The 16,368-nt window shown below is 33.3% G+C and overlaps 1 protein-coding gene across 1 annotated transcript; it reads right to left on the bottom strand.

Annotated features, from left to right (window-relative positions):
• Window positions 1-4,091: 4,091 nt before the first annotated feature.
• On the bottom strand, window positions 4,092-7,301 carry LOC132713726 (uncharacterized). The gene has a single exon (XM_060696403.1). It carries the CDS (start codon window positions 7,299-7,301, stop codon window positions 4,092-4,094), a length of 3,210 nt encoding a protein of 1,069 aa, XP_060552386.1.
• Between the last annotated feature and the right edge of the window lie 9,067 nt (window positions 7,302-16,368).

Below are 16,368 nucleotides of genomic sequence, written 5' to 3' on the forward strand. Positions count from 1 at the left end.
TATCACTGCTCATGCCATTCAACCTCATGAAAATATACAAACATATTTCTTTCAAACATATATATTGAACAAGTATTTCGGCAGAGCTCCAGAATTTTTTTTAGACAAGGGGTTTTTACCCCTCAAAATCTAGAGTGAGGGGTAAGATGCAAATTCTGAATAACGTAAGGGATAAAATCTGTGAAAAAAAGCATTTTATATTATTTATAACAACAAATTAAACTGACTGTTTTTGTTTGTTTGTTTTTCTGAGAAAAACTTTTACAAATAAAATATGATTCAATGTGAAACAATACAAGACACGCTCTGTACCTAGGCTAGAGTATACATGTTACACAGTAAAATTATTTCATATTAAGAGTCATTAATATGTTTTTGTTGGCATTTAAATATTGAAAATGTATCACACGATTTTAAAATCTGCCTTTGTCAGTTCTTGAACAATTATCTACATATTTTTCTATGTACTACAGTTTGAACAATTATAGTTGAAATTAGAGTTAAAGAAAAATATACATGAAAGATTTATATCCCCCATAAAAAGGTATTGGTCTGAGAGAAATTTGTCCGTACATGTATATTGCATAATTGTGAAAAACACGTTAATTTGTTCAATCAACAATAGTGAAAGAAATTAAAGTTGATTCTTGTTCATTTATAAGCATACGTATAGCAATAGATGTCTAAACAAATTTAATCCTACGATGATAATCTTGCACATAAATTTTATCAATAATTTCAATTACCAGAGTTACCTCCCTGGAGATCTGTACTTCCTGCTTCTTTTGTTTTTAACGTGCTTTGTTGACAACAGAATGTTTAGTTTTCAATGCAATAAAATAGAAATATATTTTATTTTTATGCTAAAAAATCGTATTTTCAAATACCAAATGTTAACAATTCTATTCTTCACGCTTCACGTTCTAACATATAAGCGTATTTTTATTTTGTTGTGCGGAACTTTGAAGCATGAATTCTAAAAGTGATGCGTATTTTAGATTTTCTATGCATATTGCACGCTGATACGCATGTTATCTGGAGCTCTGTAAAGGACCAGGAATCGTATTCAAAATTTAAAACAACAAAAATACGTATACTAACCCGCGATTTTAAAGTTAAAACAATTTGACTAATGCAAGATTTTTCTTCTGGATTTGCTTTCGCTTAATGTTCTATGATGTGTTTTCAGGGGCCATTTCATACACCCCGCATATTTTTCGTGGTAATACTCTAGTGAATTAACAAAATATTTATAGTTCTGAATTTGTATTATGTTTAATTTCTAAAAAAAAGTTGGCAAAAAGTCAAAAAATGTTTCAATAAAGTTGTCATATTACATGGCATAAAATAATCATAATACTAGAAAAGAAACTGTTTCTAAATGGGCCGATGTGACACTTACTTAAACAGCTTCAAAACACCCCCACTTAATCCATATAATATATTATTGGTAAATTTTCTTGCAAATAAAACGAGCATTAATAAATTTAATTAAATAAAAAATAAAATTTTGATTAAACCAAGTGCACATAGCTTTAAAGATATGTGTTATACAATTCATCACATTATAAGAAAAAAAGTGAATTAAGTTTTGTGCTTTATGTTTATCATGCAGAATGAATGCTTTCAGAAAATATTATGGAGATTCCAATTCACTGTTAATAATTACGTGTTATTATTTGATTGTAATTAGACATAAATAGAGACGTGCCGCTGACTCCATTTTTTCATTGACAGTTTATTTCATCATTCTTTTTCAAGTTATCAGTTATTTAATATTAAATTGATAAATGTGAACTTGATAGCTATTATAAATATACAACTAACTTTTCCTATACATGTACATTCCGTGTACCGGCAAATACAACGGAATTTTGATAGACAGTTACATTGTTGTTACACAAGAATGTGTTTTTGTTTTTATTTTCCCGCTCCCCTTTCACGACATTAGTAAGTTCCAAGTGTGAGCATCGTGCGGAAGCATGTGGGGACATCGTGATTTTCTTGTTAATTATCTTGTGGCATCACGTTCGCAGCTAAAAACAAACACGCAGTTAGTTATCAATATCTCACAACTAAAACTAGAAATATCATGGAGAGAGAACAATGAGTGATTAAATTTTTTAATAAAACTGTGAATTCGTTAGGTATATTCACCGTACATTTCGTCAACTCTGTACAAAAAAGTAATAACGTGGGTTAGCAAGGACATATAATGTATAATATTTTAATAACCTGGAATACAAAGTCTCCGAAACTTGATAAATCCGCAGAGAACCGTCATGTACAAAATGTTCAAAGTGCTACAGAATAAAACTTCAGTGTGTTTTGTAATTATCTTTCGCAATGCTACAAAAATCAGCACTGTGAATGAAACACTCCTTCTATCGAGTAAAGCATATTGTAAAATCAGATAGTTACACAAGGCTAATATTCCACGAAGTCTAAAGTAGTTTGCGGTATTAAATGTTCGCAAAATCTAAATAAAAATCTAAATATAAGAACACCGGTTTGGTTGTCGTCCAAATTAAGAAGCAAAATGCTGCCGGTGATGATGTTATCCTGTTTGTTTTTGGTCTTCCTGGGATCCTGACCGCTGGTTCTTGTTGCTGGGTCCAAAGATTCTTATTCGCCATACACATGGAAAATCTTTTGCTTCTTTTGCTCTGTTGGCATTTTGTATTCTTATAGTGAATAAGTAGTTTGTATGGAAGTCAGAATACTTATTTGTTTACATTTTGCTACCTTTACTACTCATGATGCGCATTTATGCTACTTTCTTCAGTTGTTAAACATCTAGCATGCTCGTAATCCATTTTTGGATCATTATTAAACACATGTTTGACGTTTTAAAGTTGAATAAAGATTGTGACGGTTCAGTTATTAGGATTAAAGAAAGTGTATATACTTCGCCTTTTACAGGTGTAGCAAGACTGCTTTAGTCATACTCCAATTTTCCAGTTTCACAGAAATGACGTTTTCTGCAAACATGGCCGTATTAGTCCCAACATCAAACAAAAGTTTCAAGGAAGAACTTAAAAGTATGTTTCACCAAATATTACACTGAGCAGGTCACAAAATAACTGCGGGAAGATCGAATAGTCGAGGATATTAACTTAAAAAAACTTCAACAATGAAGCCAATCAAAGCTAGATGGCTGATGAAAGTTTTTGATTATGTTAAATGAGACAAAACATTGGTAAACCAACATTCAATAATCTCGTTATATATATATATATTATATTAAACGGGTGATTAAAGAAATAAAATTGACGACAGTATATCTAGCTATAGACACTTGTATCAGTCCCTGAATGACAAGCTGTACATAATTTCATTTGAAATAAATTGATTGCATTTTCAATAAATGTTATAACAACAAATAATTTATTACTTCGTACACATCTTTTATATAATAAAGCATAAAGTTAAAAGCAAACCAGGTCCGAATATCTTGTAAGTAATGGCAGCGTGGCAGAAATAAAAAAGGCGAAAAATAATCATCGCGTAAGTGTCTGATTGTACAGTTGTTGAACAGTAGGAAAGCTAATACGAATCATTCTGGTTAAATGGATCACGCCCCTAATCATCATAAAACGTACAAGAAGAGCAGTTTGTAGTTAGACACATATTTACAAAGATTCGCTTTTACATTATTATTATGGACAGTGTTATTCCGTATGCCATTGTTACAGTTTTATCGCTTTGGAACTTTATCTTTAGCGGAAGTGTTATAATCTGTTTCATCGTAAATCGTAGAGCAGTATGGCCACAATACGCAGCAAATTTACGTTATATGATGTACACAATGTGCCTTCTTGGGTTTGGTATGGCATGTGTAAGTGTACCATCTATAATTAGCTTAAAAGAAAACTCGCTGATCATTTGTCGAATTTTCAGCACCGTTTTGGTTTCCCAGCTGGTCCAGAGTTCATGGCAATCAGCTTATATTTTCTTACAGCGGTTTCAAATTATATGGACTCATGCTAGTTCGATTTCAAAACCATACACAGGAAACCAACGCAAAAGGATCAAACTTGTAAACGTTTGTTTGTTTATCATATCTAACGTGTTAGTTGGAACATACATATTTACGTCAGAAATAGACAGTGCAGCTCAGTTAAAGACTCACTGTGGGTTATTAGTATTTGAAGATGTATCTTAGGATTCCAAGTATGACCAAGGACACCAGTATCTTTCATTTCAGTTCCGTCTTCTTTTGTTATTAAAGAATTTACTTTATCACTGTTTGTAAGCCATTCTCTAAGATTCATGGAGGCATCCTTGAATATTTGTTTGGATTTCAAATATAGTTCAATAGCTTCAGTTTCTGTTTTTACTCCTGTCACAACGTTGTCAACATAGATGTCATTTTTTATCTTGTTAGCTACTTCTGTATCATATCTTTCTAAATGACTCTCCACAGTGGCACCTAGTAGAAATGGGCTCGAGATCACGCCGAACGGAACTCGACAAAACCTAAATTCTTGAATATTTTGTAAGTCAGTACTTGGTTTTTCACATGATTTTAACCACAGAAATCTTGTCACGTCACGTTCACTTTCTTGCAAACCTATTTGTAAAAATGCCTTTTCGATGTCTGCTATAATAGCTATTTTGTGTAGGCGGAATCTCATCAAAAGTCCACATAAATCATGAAGCATCACCGGTCCTCGATGTAAACATTCGTTTAAACTGCTATATTCTGGTTTACATTTTGATGAAGCATCATAAACTACTCGTACCTTTGTTGATTTTTGTGGATTTATCACTGCATGATGTGGTATATAATGTATCAAATCACCTTTGGTATCATTCACTTCTTCTATAATACCTTTACTTAATTGTTCCTGAATAATGGAATCATATTTCTCCAACAGTTCTGGTTTGTTTCTTAACCTTTTGACACATGATTTTAACCGTCCGAATGACAATTCCTTATTAACTGGCAACAATTCTTTTCTCTCTTCTTTCCACGGCCATGTGACATAATATCTTCCGTTTTCAAATTTCAAAGTCTCTTTGAAACCTTCCATGACCTCTTTGTCTTCAGACGTCTCTTTTTTTTCAACTACACCTATGGCTTCTGTATTCCAAAGATCTACAAGTTCTGGTTTCAAAGGAAGCGAAGAATCAGTAGATTGAAATATTTTTGATGCAGTCTGGCAATCTCCGTATGTTAAAATCAACAAATTTGTTTCACTTCCAGTTTCGTCAGAGTTTTCATCAGTTCTTCCTGTAAGTAGCCAGCCTAACTTGGATGCAAGTAGATATAATCCAGATTGAATTTCTATTCTTTGTGGGAGAACAATATCAAGATAGAAGTCGTTTCCTATTAATAACTCAACACTTGAAAATTCATTTTCCTTTGGAATATTGTCTGCTAGGTCTACACTATGAATTATGTCCTTGATGCCATCTTTTCCTAGAACGTTTATTTGTTTCCTTTGAATAGTTCCACTTATGACAGGAACAATGTTTGCACTTATACTCATATGTTCTCCATTCTTTAATTTTAGCTGTAATGTTGTCGAATGTGTGTGAACTGTCTTTACATCTTTGCTACCAAAGGTCACCAACTTAATTTCTTCCATCTTTTCCTTTTTTAACTTAAGTTTCTCTGCTAGTTTTTCCGTAATATATGTTCTTTGTGATCCACAGTCTAATAAGATTCGCACTTCAGCTCGTTTATTATTATGAGAATTCAAGATTTCTGTCCTAGCTGTCTGCATGAGAACCATTTCTCCTGAAGATATCATTGCATTTTCTTCAGTTATATAATCTGGCTTGGGTATGTTTGTTTCAATATTGTCTTGTATTGTTTCTTTCGAAACAATAGCTGTTTCTCTCCTTACAGCTCCTTTAAACTTTTTCGGGCAAAGACTTCGATGATGTACATTTGATTTGTCACAGTATACACATATTCTACTACTTCTACAGTCAGAAGACGTGTGCCCTTCTCTTAAACATCTAAAGCAGCATCCTTTTAACTTTGACTTTCTTTCTTCAATAGTTTTGTATCTATTACATTCATCACTCCAGTGATTTTTGCTACAGTATCTGCATATCTTCGCTGATGGAAGTAAAACTTTCCTTTTCTCATTCGCAACTAATGCTCCTCCAGAATAGTTTGTCTGTGGTTGGCTCTTATAACGATTTGACATGCTCGTATGTCTATTCATATGAGGATTTGTTTGTTTATTCACATACTGACTCGAGTCATTCAGAGACTTTGGTTTGTCAGATTTTTCCCTAGAAACTATGTATTTACGAAGCAAATCCCGTAACGTTTTAATACACCATTTAGTATCAGCACCCTTTTGTATTTCAAGTTGAAGAAGAACTTCACTGGGAAGTTTGCTTCTAATCATAGACACAAACACTTGTTGGTCTAAATTTTCATTCATCACTTCTAAGCTGCGTAAATGACGCTCAATCTTGTCGAAAAAGAATCTTAATCCTTCTGTAGTATTCTTCGGTGGTAAGATATTCACTATACCTTTGTAATGTAAATCAATTATATCCTGGAGGTCACCGAATCTTTCACGAAGAATATGAATAGCTATATCATAATTCTCATTTGATAATGTCAGCCCAGCAATGGCACTTCTAGCTTCACCTACTAATTTTCCTTTCAAATAATTAAATTTATCAATAGGAGAAAGCTTATCATTTTCATGTATCGCACTGCGAAAAGAATCCCAGAATTCCGTCCATTGAAGACGATTTCCACTGAATGAGATCATGTCCAATTTGGGTAATTTCACTGTATTTGTACTTTTATCTTTTAAAGCATGTTGTTCTTCAAAGAACCTTTGTTGTATTTCCATTTGCTCCTCATTTCTTCTTTGTTGGTTTTCAAAGAATTCCTGTTGTAGTTTCAATTGAAGCTCACACATATGCTGTACTACAGTTTCTGCTCCTTTACTTTCTAGTGGTTTGTATTCTACATTAAGCCTTTTCATATCTTTTTGAACATTTTCAAGTTTATAAACTATAGTCATTGCTTTGTCCTGTAAGGCTGAATCATTATCCATGACTACTTGTAAGAATTCACTATCACTGTCTCCAATAGCTAAAGCAATTTTTTCAGACTGAATTGTAAGTTTTTCCGTGTAATTATTGACTTTTTTCTTGCATTCGTCTATCCTATTTTCTATCCCTGCTTGCTCCTCAGCATCTATGAGCATTACATCTGAATATTCAGACAATAGCTGCTCCCCATTTCCAATCTCTGTATCTAAGAAGTTGTAAAATCGTGTCCGAACACCTTTTAGATATGACAAGTTAGTATCGCCCATCATGAATTATTCACTGCCGTATTTCGCTGAATAAAATATGATGCATATAACACTACTTCAAAACAAAATATACTCACTTTTTCTTGTTAATTCTCACCACGTGGCATTAAAATTCCTCAGCTATTCATTGCCTACTTTACTTACAAAACGGGAATATATAAACATTCAAATAAAATATTTTCACAAACATTTCAACTGTAAAGTACAGAACACATGTCTTCATAATACACATTTCATCACAGAAAATCACACGTGGAAATACAATATCACATTTTTAGATTTTTAGAACTTTACACAAGTTGAAAATATTTCCAAAATTGATTTTCCTTTTTCCATCGAAACACTTTTTAAATTCCTCTTTTTATAAAACACTTTTCACAAAAACACTCATCCGGTTCGCGGGACCAATTTCAATGTGGTGGAGATTCAGGTTTTACACCAACATTGAAGACAAACTTTTTATTTCTTTTTCAATAAACACTTTATTTTTAATTTCAAACCTTTTATAAACTTTATAGTTCTTATTTTAACTAAACATAACACACCGTGTATATTCCAATGACTGTAATGTCCGAATCTAACAAATGCTGTGAAAGGGCGTGTTTATATAGGCTAATTTACCGCCAAAATGTAACATTACAAGAAAAGCAAGAAAAGTGAGAAAGTGTGGCGTGGAGCAAAGCATAGAAGTATAATTTTCCCGCCTTTCTTATTTTTGGCGGGAAGTTATTATGTACAAAGACGAGGAGCAATAACATATAGCTCATTCATTGATAATAAAATAAAATAAACAAAATAATCGTGTATTTCACGACAATAGTACTGTCTGTGGTCTTGGTTTGTCATAATATAAAATACTCCAAATATTCAGCATCAACGTACTTACATCTGAACAGACTTTCCGAAGAAAACACTTGCAAGGACACACAGACAACTGAAGGTAGAAATGAAAGAATCGAAAATTCAACATCTGCCATACTTGATAACAGTAAGAGAAACGGTAATGGCATTGGTCTAGTTGCAATAATTGTAGATGTTTCCAACGGTGAAGAGCAGGCACAATATTGCAAAAAACATGACATATACGAGGGGAAATCCGAAACTTCAGCAAAGTGTTCAACAATTGAAGAAAAAGTGGACGTTGGCGATTACAATGACTTAAAACGATGCATGGTTTGTGAAACTTCTAGCTCGGACAACACAGCCCATTGTTCGAACAACATTATTCTTAATTCAGACGACAAGAAAGTCAACGAGTTCAGCAACATGAGTGTTAGATCTGACAAAGAGACAGGACTAACTGAACCAAGAAAAAGTGTGAAGACACAGAAGAAAGCAGAGCATCACCCTTCAGAAACATCTCCCTCGTTCGTACCAAAAAAGGCCCCTTTAATCTCAATTATTTCAAATGTTGTCCATGGTGTTACTGAAGATCACGCGGAACATTGTAAAAATACTAAAATGGACCAAACTCTTGATATAGAAGATTCTAACGTTCTGCTTTATCAAGGAAAGACACATAACACAGAATTAGAAAAGCAAAAGAAAATCTGTCTCTCAAATATCCTTTCTGCTAATGCTCCAGTCACTAACCGATTAAATCGTAATTTGCAAACTTCACAACAGCACCAGGGCAACAGTCTATGGCGAGACATTTTGTCTTGCGTTCAAAGACCATGGAAAAACAACAAAGCTACACCACAGCAATTTGAGAGCCCCAATCGAGCCAATCGTCAGGACTATTTAGCGACAACGTTACTGAAACGAAAAACGCAAAAAGTTATTTCGCGAGCTATGCTAGATATTGGCATTACTTTGATGTTCGAGTCAATTTTCCCTGTCCTCTATCTGTTAGTCTGTTCAGCAGTTTTGATTCAGGGATCATCAGATGGATTTCATGCACTACGAGCTGCATCAACTTTACTGATGTTTACGAGCAACTCTTTGAAGACAACAGTGATGGTCGTTAGATGTAAGATACTGAGAAAGGCTTTGCAGGAGATGTTTTGCAAGCTTTACAGGAAACAGATTTGATGAACATTAGGTTTAAAAGTCGTGTGTAATGATACGGTGCATCAGTTTGAACGGAGAATGTAGAAATATATAATTCATTTTATATTAATATAAGATATTGGTGTTCTGTGTAAATTAAAGGTTTCATATAGTATGCCAACCTACACAGTCTAGTTAATTTAACATTCACGGCCTTGCGTATTGTCACAAATTTTATTTTGTCCAAGCATCATGCCTTTTGTTTGAATCATCATTTGTTGAAAATATGGTACATATAATCGACAAGAAAAGGCGGCGTTTAATGAACGCAACCATAAACGGGGCAGCAACAAGAAACTTCTTATTATTAAAGATGGAGATCTAGCATACATTCGGAATTTAATTGAGTTAAGATGCATACAATGTGGCATCATCAAACTATAAAATATCAAACATAATATATATGTGAACTCAGTGACATAATCATTTTAGATCACCCTTTCCTATAAATAGTCAAGATGTTCTTAAAACATTGTCAATCGTATTGCCTGCTTTAAAGACGCCAGATAAGTACCGACTAACTCGTTAAGATACCTGGTTACCATCATGTACGAAGAACAGTACTTAAGGAAGGATCAGCAAAGTTTGACAATGTTTCCCCCGACGTTGCATCTGATACGGACAAGCAAGGACGCTGATTTATAACGACGCCAAGCATAAACAAAACTTAAATCAACAAAGGTCTATTTAAAATAACAAGAATAAAGATCAACAAGGCAAAGACAACGTTCACAGGACGCTGTTTAAGACCATAACGTGATTATATTAGACGCTGGCCGAGCCTTACGCTACACATGATGGAGTTAACAGGTTAAACATGTGTGCGTTCTGGGCAGTTATGTCAAAGATGAAATGAATATAATGAGTGTAATTCTGATAGCTGTGCATACGCATTATTTGTGTCTGATCAGTTGTATAACTATATATCAATGGTATAATTTTTGAGTTATTGTCTTTTGTAAAAGTTCATACTCATTCTCCATCCAGGGCATGACTAGAAAAGCACCCGCTAAAGATATCAATTACAGCTCGATTAACCTTAATAAGGAAAAACATACGGTTTTATAACTCACTTATTTATTATTTGGAGCTTTTGAAGAATATGCAGCTGTAATAAATGATTTTAATGCATTTAAGGATATAAGTAGTGATTCCAAGAAAAATAATATATCTTGATTTCAATTATTTGAAAAATATGCAATATTATTAGTTAATATTAAAATAACGTGTATTGTTCTTATTACATGAAATGAATTTAATTTTGAGCATAAACACGCTTTCGCTACAATTAAATCCTAAGATTGCAATTCTAATATTAGCGTTCTCTAAATAAATGACCAACTAAGATTGCATGATGTCAAAATATTATTTAAAGGTCATTGTACCTCAAAAGGACATGAAGGATGTCCTTTTGTTTGGCACTGATAAATGTAAAGGTCCTTGTATCAAAATAAGCTCTGTGAAACAAAATACTTGTAAAGCTTTCAATTTATATTATTCTGGTGTCGGTATCATTTCAACGAATTTGCTTGTTTTATTTTATGATGCTTTGTGAAATATTGTTTTTTTTAGTTTTTATTATATGCCCGAAATAATTTCGACATATTATGTTAAACCACCTGGCGTCCGTCTGTCTGCTTGTCCGTCCGTCCATAGCAATTTGGTTTCCGGAGCATAACTTAAGTTCCATTTGGCCCACAATTTTCGAACTTCATAGGATGAGTGTGCGTATTAAGTAAAATACCCCTATTTATTTTTGGGTCACAAGGTCAAAGGTCAAGGTCACTATTACCTTAAAACTGAAAACAGTGTCCGCTCAATAACTTAAGTATTAATCAACCTACAGCTGTAAAATTTTATAGGATGAACAGCCATGTCCAATACATGACCCCTAGTGATTGTAGGGTCAAAAGGTCAAAGGCAATGGGTCACAATGATCTTTACCATGAAAATTTTGATTTCTAGAGCATAATTTAAGTTTTATTTGGCCCACGATGACCAATCTGCAAAGGATGATTGTCAATATTGAGTAGAAGACCCCTATTAATTCATTAGTCACAAGGTCGAAGGCTAAGGTCTTTTTTTAATCTTAAAACTGAAAACGGTTTTCGCTCAATAACTTAAGTATTTATCACCCTACAGCTGTATAAGTTTATAGCAGCCATGTCCAATAAAGACCCCGATTGATTTTAGGGTCATAATGTCAAAGGTCAGGGTCACAATGACCTTAAAACTGAAAATTGTGGTTTCCGGAGCATGACACAAGTGCTATTTGGCTTACATTTTTGAAACTTCTTAGGAAGATTGCCTTTATTAAATAAAATATCTATATAGGGGTCACAAGGTCAAAGGTCAATATCAAATGACCTTAATATTGTTAATAGTGCTACAACTGTCAAACGTCATAGGATGATCACTTTTATTGAGTACATTAATTAAATGCCATAAAATATTTGCATATATCATATTATACCCCATGGCGTCTTTCTGCCCATCCTTCGTAGCTTTTTTACTTACAACATAACAACTTGATGGTGGTGCTTTGGAAACAGCAACTGTATAAATATGAAGGTTCTTCAGCTATAAAGAAGGATTGCTTTTTGAAGGAAGTAATACTTTTATTTATTTTAATGTGTTTTTGTGTCAATTTCTTTAATTTATGTATACTTTGTATTTTCTTCATAAATGAGTACAGTGAAAGATGGCTGTTTTCCAGAAGTCACATTTTTTTTATTCATTTAAGACTAAGAGTTTTCGGGCATATAATGATCCGCCTAGCGGTGCTCTTGTTTCACATTTCGTCTGGGAAATAAATGTAGTTTAAAATCTTTCTTCTCTTTATAATTTGAAAAAATCCATGGAAATATTGACGACATAAAAACGACATAAACCCTGCCGTCAATGATCACGTAATAGAGTGCTTTCTCTGAAAATAGTGTTGTACAGTGTAATCAGTGCAGCACAATTACATCAGTTGGTGAACTAGTTTGGGTTTTGATTAGAATATTGGAATACAGGAACAACTATAATTTTTGATAATTGAAAAAGTTAAGTGCTATTCAATTCATCTCTTTCGACAAAGAAGCCTTAATTTTCTAAATAAAGTGGGTTAAATGTTTTGAAATGTTTGCCACTTTTTTAAGTGAATGTAGAAATCAATTTTTCGTGTACATTTATAAACAAACATATTGTGGGATTAACACTCGCGTGCAATGTGTGCTCGCGCTTTTTCGATATCAATATTTTTTATATAGCTTCAGTTTTCTGGTGAAAATACAGTCTACAGTTTACGTGTACATTTATCCAAATTCATTTCTTTGTAATCATTGACTAGCTTGTGTTATGTCAAACTTACATTTTCGATCCTAAAAGATCGTTCAACACGACATCATTGTTGTGATAAGCAGGCTTCATAACCGCTGATCCCCTTTCAAAATTCCATTTTGTTTAGTTCCGCCAATTGTTTTCTCTTTTAGGGCACACGCATTTTTTACTTGGGGACCATATGCCGCTTTTCATGGAATGGCACTCACGTGTCACATTGAAGGTTCCATGATAACTGCCATATGAACACATCTGTGGATGTTTCAAAATTCAAAATTGTACCAATTCATGTTAAATGTTGAATTCTGCTTAAGCCGGTGCTAGGGGGCGTGGACGTTAGTTTCCACTTGACAGTACCGTCCATGAACAGGCTCAATCTAACCGAGCCTGCAACATTTTCAATTTTGTGTTGTTGGGCTTTCTTTAGGGATTCTTATTTTCTCTATATTACAGACAGACTACTTGTGCGTATTGCGTTTCCGTGTTTCCGGAGCTATTGCGTTTCCGTGTTTCCGGAGCTTACCGAACGTCGGGGGTAGGGGGGAATCACAAAGTACATCTTTTTAGATCTGTGAAACAAACAACATCATGTAAATGCAATAAATTTGAAAATGAAATGAGACTATTACAATAAAATGCTTATAATTTCACATTCAAATGTAAAATGTTTCCATCATTTAGTATGAATCGTGACATTTTTCAAAATTCGATCTAATGCGAACATTTCAACTTATACAAATGACGGGTTCATTCCCGCGTTTCATGACGTCACCTGTCAACCACGTGTTATAACTATATAAAAGTCAATTAAAGTAAAACAATCACTAATTTTGATTCGTTCAAATGAACTGCATGCTACCCATTTAACTGAACACATATATAATAAAAAGACAACTGCACGAATGTGCTATTCTAATGGATTGTATCTCTCACTCTCATTGATTGCATGCTGTATTTTTTTTGCCACTCACCCTACGGGCGATGTTTACACAATCAACTCATATTCACAATTCACAACACATTCATGCAATATTTCGTGTATACACATTATAAGGTTGAAGTTTTGTCGCTAAAACTTGTAATAGTAACTGTCCTTGTCATTTGTTTTGCGAGTGTTGGACAAAAGCTCCCCCGGACGAAACCCACCCCCATATAAAAATGACAAGGTGGACAACCCCCCCCCCCCAATTAAATTACACATAGGACAAAAGCCCCCTCCCCTACAAAAAATACAGGTAGGACAAAAGCCCCCCCCCCCAAGTTCATCAAACAAAAGCCCCCTAAGGTTTATAGACCAGACTGATTACTATCTTTTTTCTCATGCCCAGTGTTCGGGAACTTGGGTTATACTTCATATAAATCTAAACAAGTATGCGCCTTTTACTTTTATTTCCTTTAAGCGTTGATAAGCGATTCTCTGAAAATATTCATTTACATTTCTACTGCACAATATATAATAAAGTAAACATAAAAACATTTATATCACCAATGAATTATATATACAAACTACACAATAAATCAAATTAGAACTTTTGTACATTTAAATTTTAATCTTAATGTAAATTATCTTTTAAAACAATTGCATTAATTTGTTAAATTAAACATACCGATTTTGACTTGTCTCAATACATCAAGTTCCGGATTTAAACTGAAGAGTGTCTCAATAAACAATTGTTTGATGGACGGGGGGGGGGGGGGGGCGTTTGTCCTCCTTGTCATTTTTAGATGGAAGGCTTAAGTCCTGGTGGGGTGGGGGGCTTTTGTCAGTATCCCTTGTTTTGCAGATACATGTGATCGATTTAAATGGATTTATTCTATTTTCATGAATTTGTCAGATTTTGAATGAAATTACTTTTTACAATATTTCAGATCGTTTTCTTTTTATCAATCAGCGACTGATACTACTTATGGATTAAATATTGCCGTAGAATTATTCGGTCTTTTGCGTATAATGAAGAGGCAAAATAAAAGCAATATTTTGATTAATTGCCTCTGCAACACATTTTGTTATGAAATTTCGTTGAAGTTTCATTTAAAATAAGAGGTTTCTCAATTACTTAAACATTGCTCTATGTATTTTGCCCAGTTACATGTTTACATTTTATTTTATGATAAGGTATACAGTAAGATATAGGAACAAAAAAAAACAGAGAATAATTAAAAAAAAATAAAAAGATATTCAAATGTTTATTCCACGTTTTATAGAATAGAAAAAGAAATAGAAATGGTGCATGGAAAAGCAAAAGTTGCCATTTATTTCATCCTATTATTGTCCAGAGCATAACTTGACAACTTGTTACCGCATTTGCTAGACATTTAGATATGTTGCTACAGGAAGAGGTCGAGTAAGTAAGAAACATAACTTCACTTAGTCGAGTTTTTAAAAATGAATTCCCCTTATTTCCTGCAGAAAGTCCAAAACTTTTTACCAGTAATTGTCTTAAAACTTATAATATAAGTTGATGACATGAATTGCAATAAATAAGAACCATATCGAAACGTTCACTTATCTAATTTATATAGATTCTAGTGCCAGCTTTCAAATGGCATCATTTTAGCGCATTTTATGACTGAACTTCTTGACAATGACGTCATTTAAGCCCATTTTAGATACAGGATGACGTCATTTTGCCGTTATGAATGAAGTTGTGAATTTCATACGCTACTGTAAGAAAAATAACATGAAATGACATTGCATTCCTTGAAAAATTTATTTATTGAGCTAAAGCATTTTAAAAAAGATAAAATTTGGTATGATATGCAGAAAACTAAATATGCGGCATGTTTTTGCGGTTCGAATATGAATATCCGTCCCGAGGGGAATAACAATTGGGAAATAACGAGGCTTGACGGGAAACGGATAATCCGGTCCGAACCGCAAAACATTCCAGATATTGTTGTTACTCTATATGTAAAACTTGATGTAGAGAAAAAAATCAATTTTCAATTTACATTATAAGAAATTTTAACAATACATGCATACAATTACGTAAACTGTAGCTGGAATATAATTTGATACTGTCATGACAAAAATGTTAAACATATTACGACAAATGCAATGTTTCTTGGATTACTATTTGCTCATATCATATTCTGTAAACATATCTTGCTGGTATTGTGACAAGTTACACTGCGCAATGCATTAGATAATCATGTTTTCAAATAGCATACGTTTGTTACAATTCACAACAAAATATTATATCTTGTCGTGCGTATAATATGTCTTGAAACGGTCAGACTTATTTTGTGTATTTTATCTAGAGCATGAAGAATCGTGCTTTCAAGGTAAAACCTGTAAATAAGATGTTCTGTGAAACGCATTTGATAAGACTGTTACGGAACATTAAGACGAGTAAAGGACGTGTTGTTTTTGGCAAAACTTTTGTTTGGGTTTCTTTAAAGCCACCGCATAAAGGAGGCATGGTTGTACTGGTGATAGAATTATCATATAAACATAATATCATAACTTCATGTACCAAAGCTCTACGGACATAATGCCATTAGAAGTTTTGTTATCTATTTACATCTTACTAAAATTATATCTTGTATATATGTACTAGTATCAATGTAGTTAATATGTGATGTTCTCTTATATTTTTATATTAAGAAAGAATATTGAGTTAAATTTATTAATGGTCATCAAGAATAGCTCTAAAATCTTCCGAAGTTTTTATATTTTGCTAATAAAAAA

The sequence above is a fragment of the Ruditapes philippinarum genome, unplaced genomic scaffold (genome assembly GCF_026571515.1).
Source record: "Ruditapes philippinarum isolate M1 unplaced genomic scaffold, ASM2657151v2 ctg493_1_1_1_1, whole genome shotgun sequence".
In the NCBI taxonomy this organism is placed as follows: domain Eukaryota; kingdom Metazoa; phylum Mollusca; class Bivalvia; order Venerida; family Veneridae; genus Ruditapes; species Ruditapes philippinarum.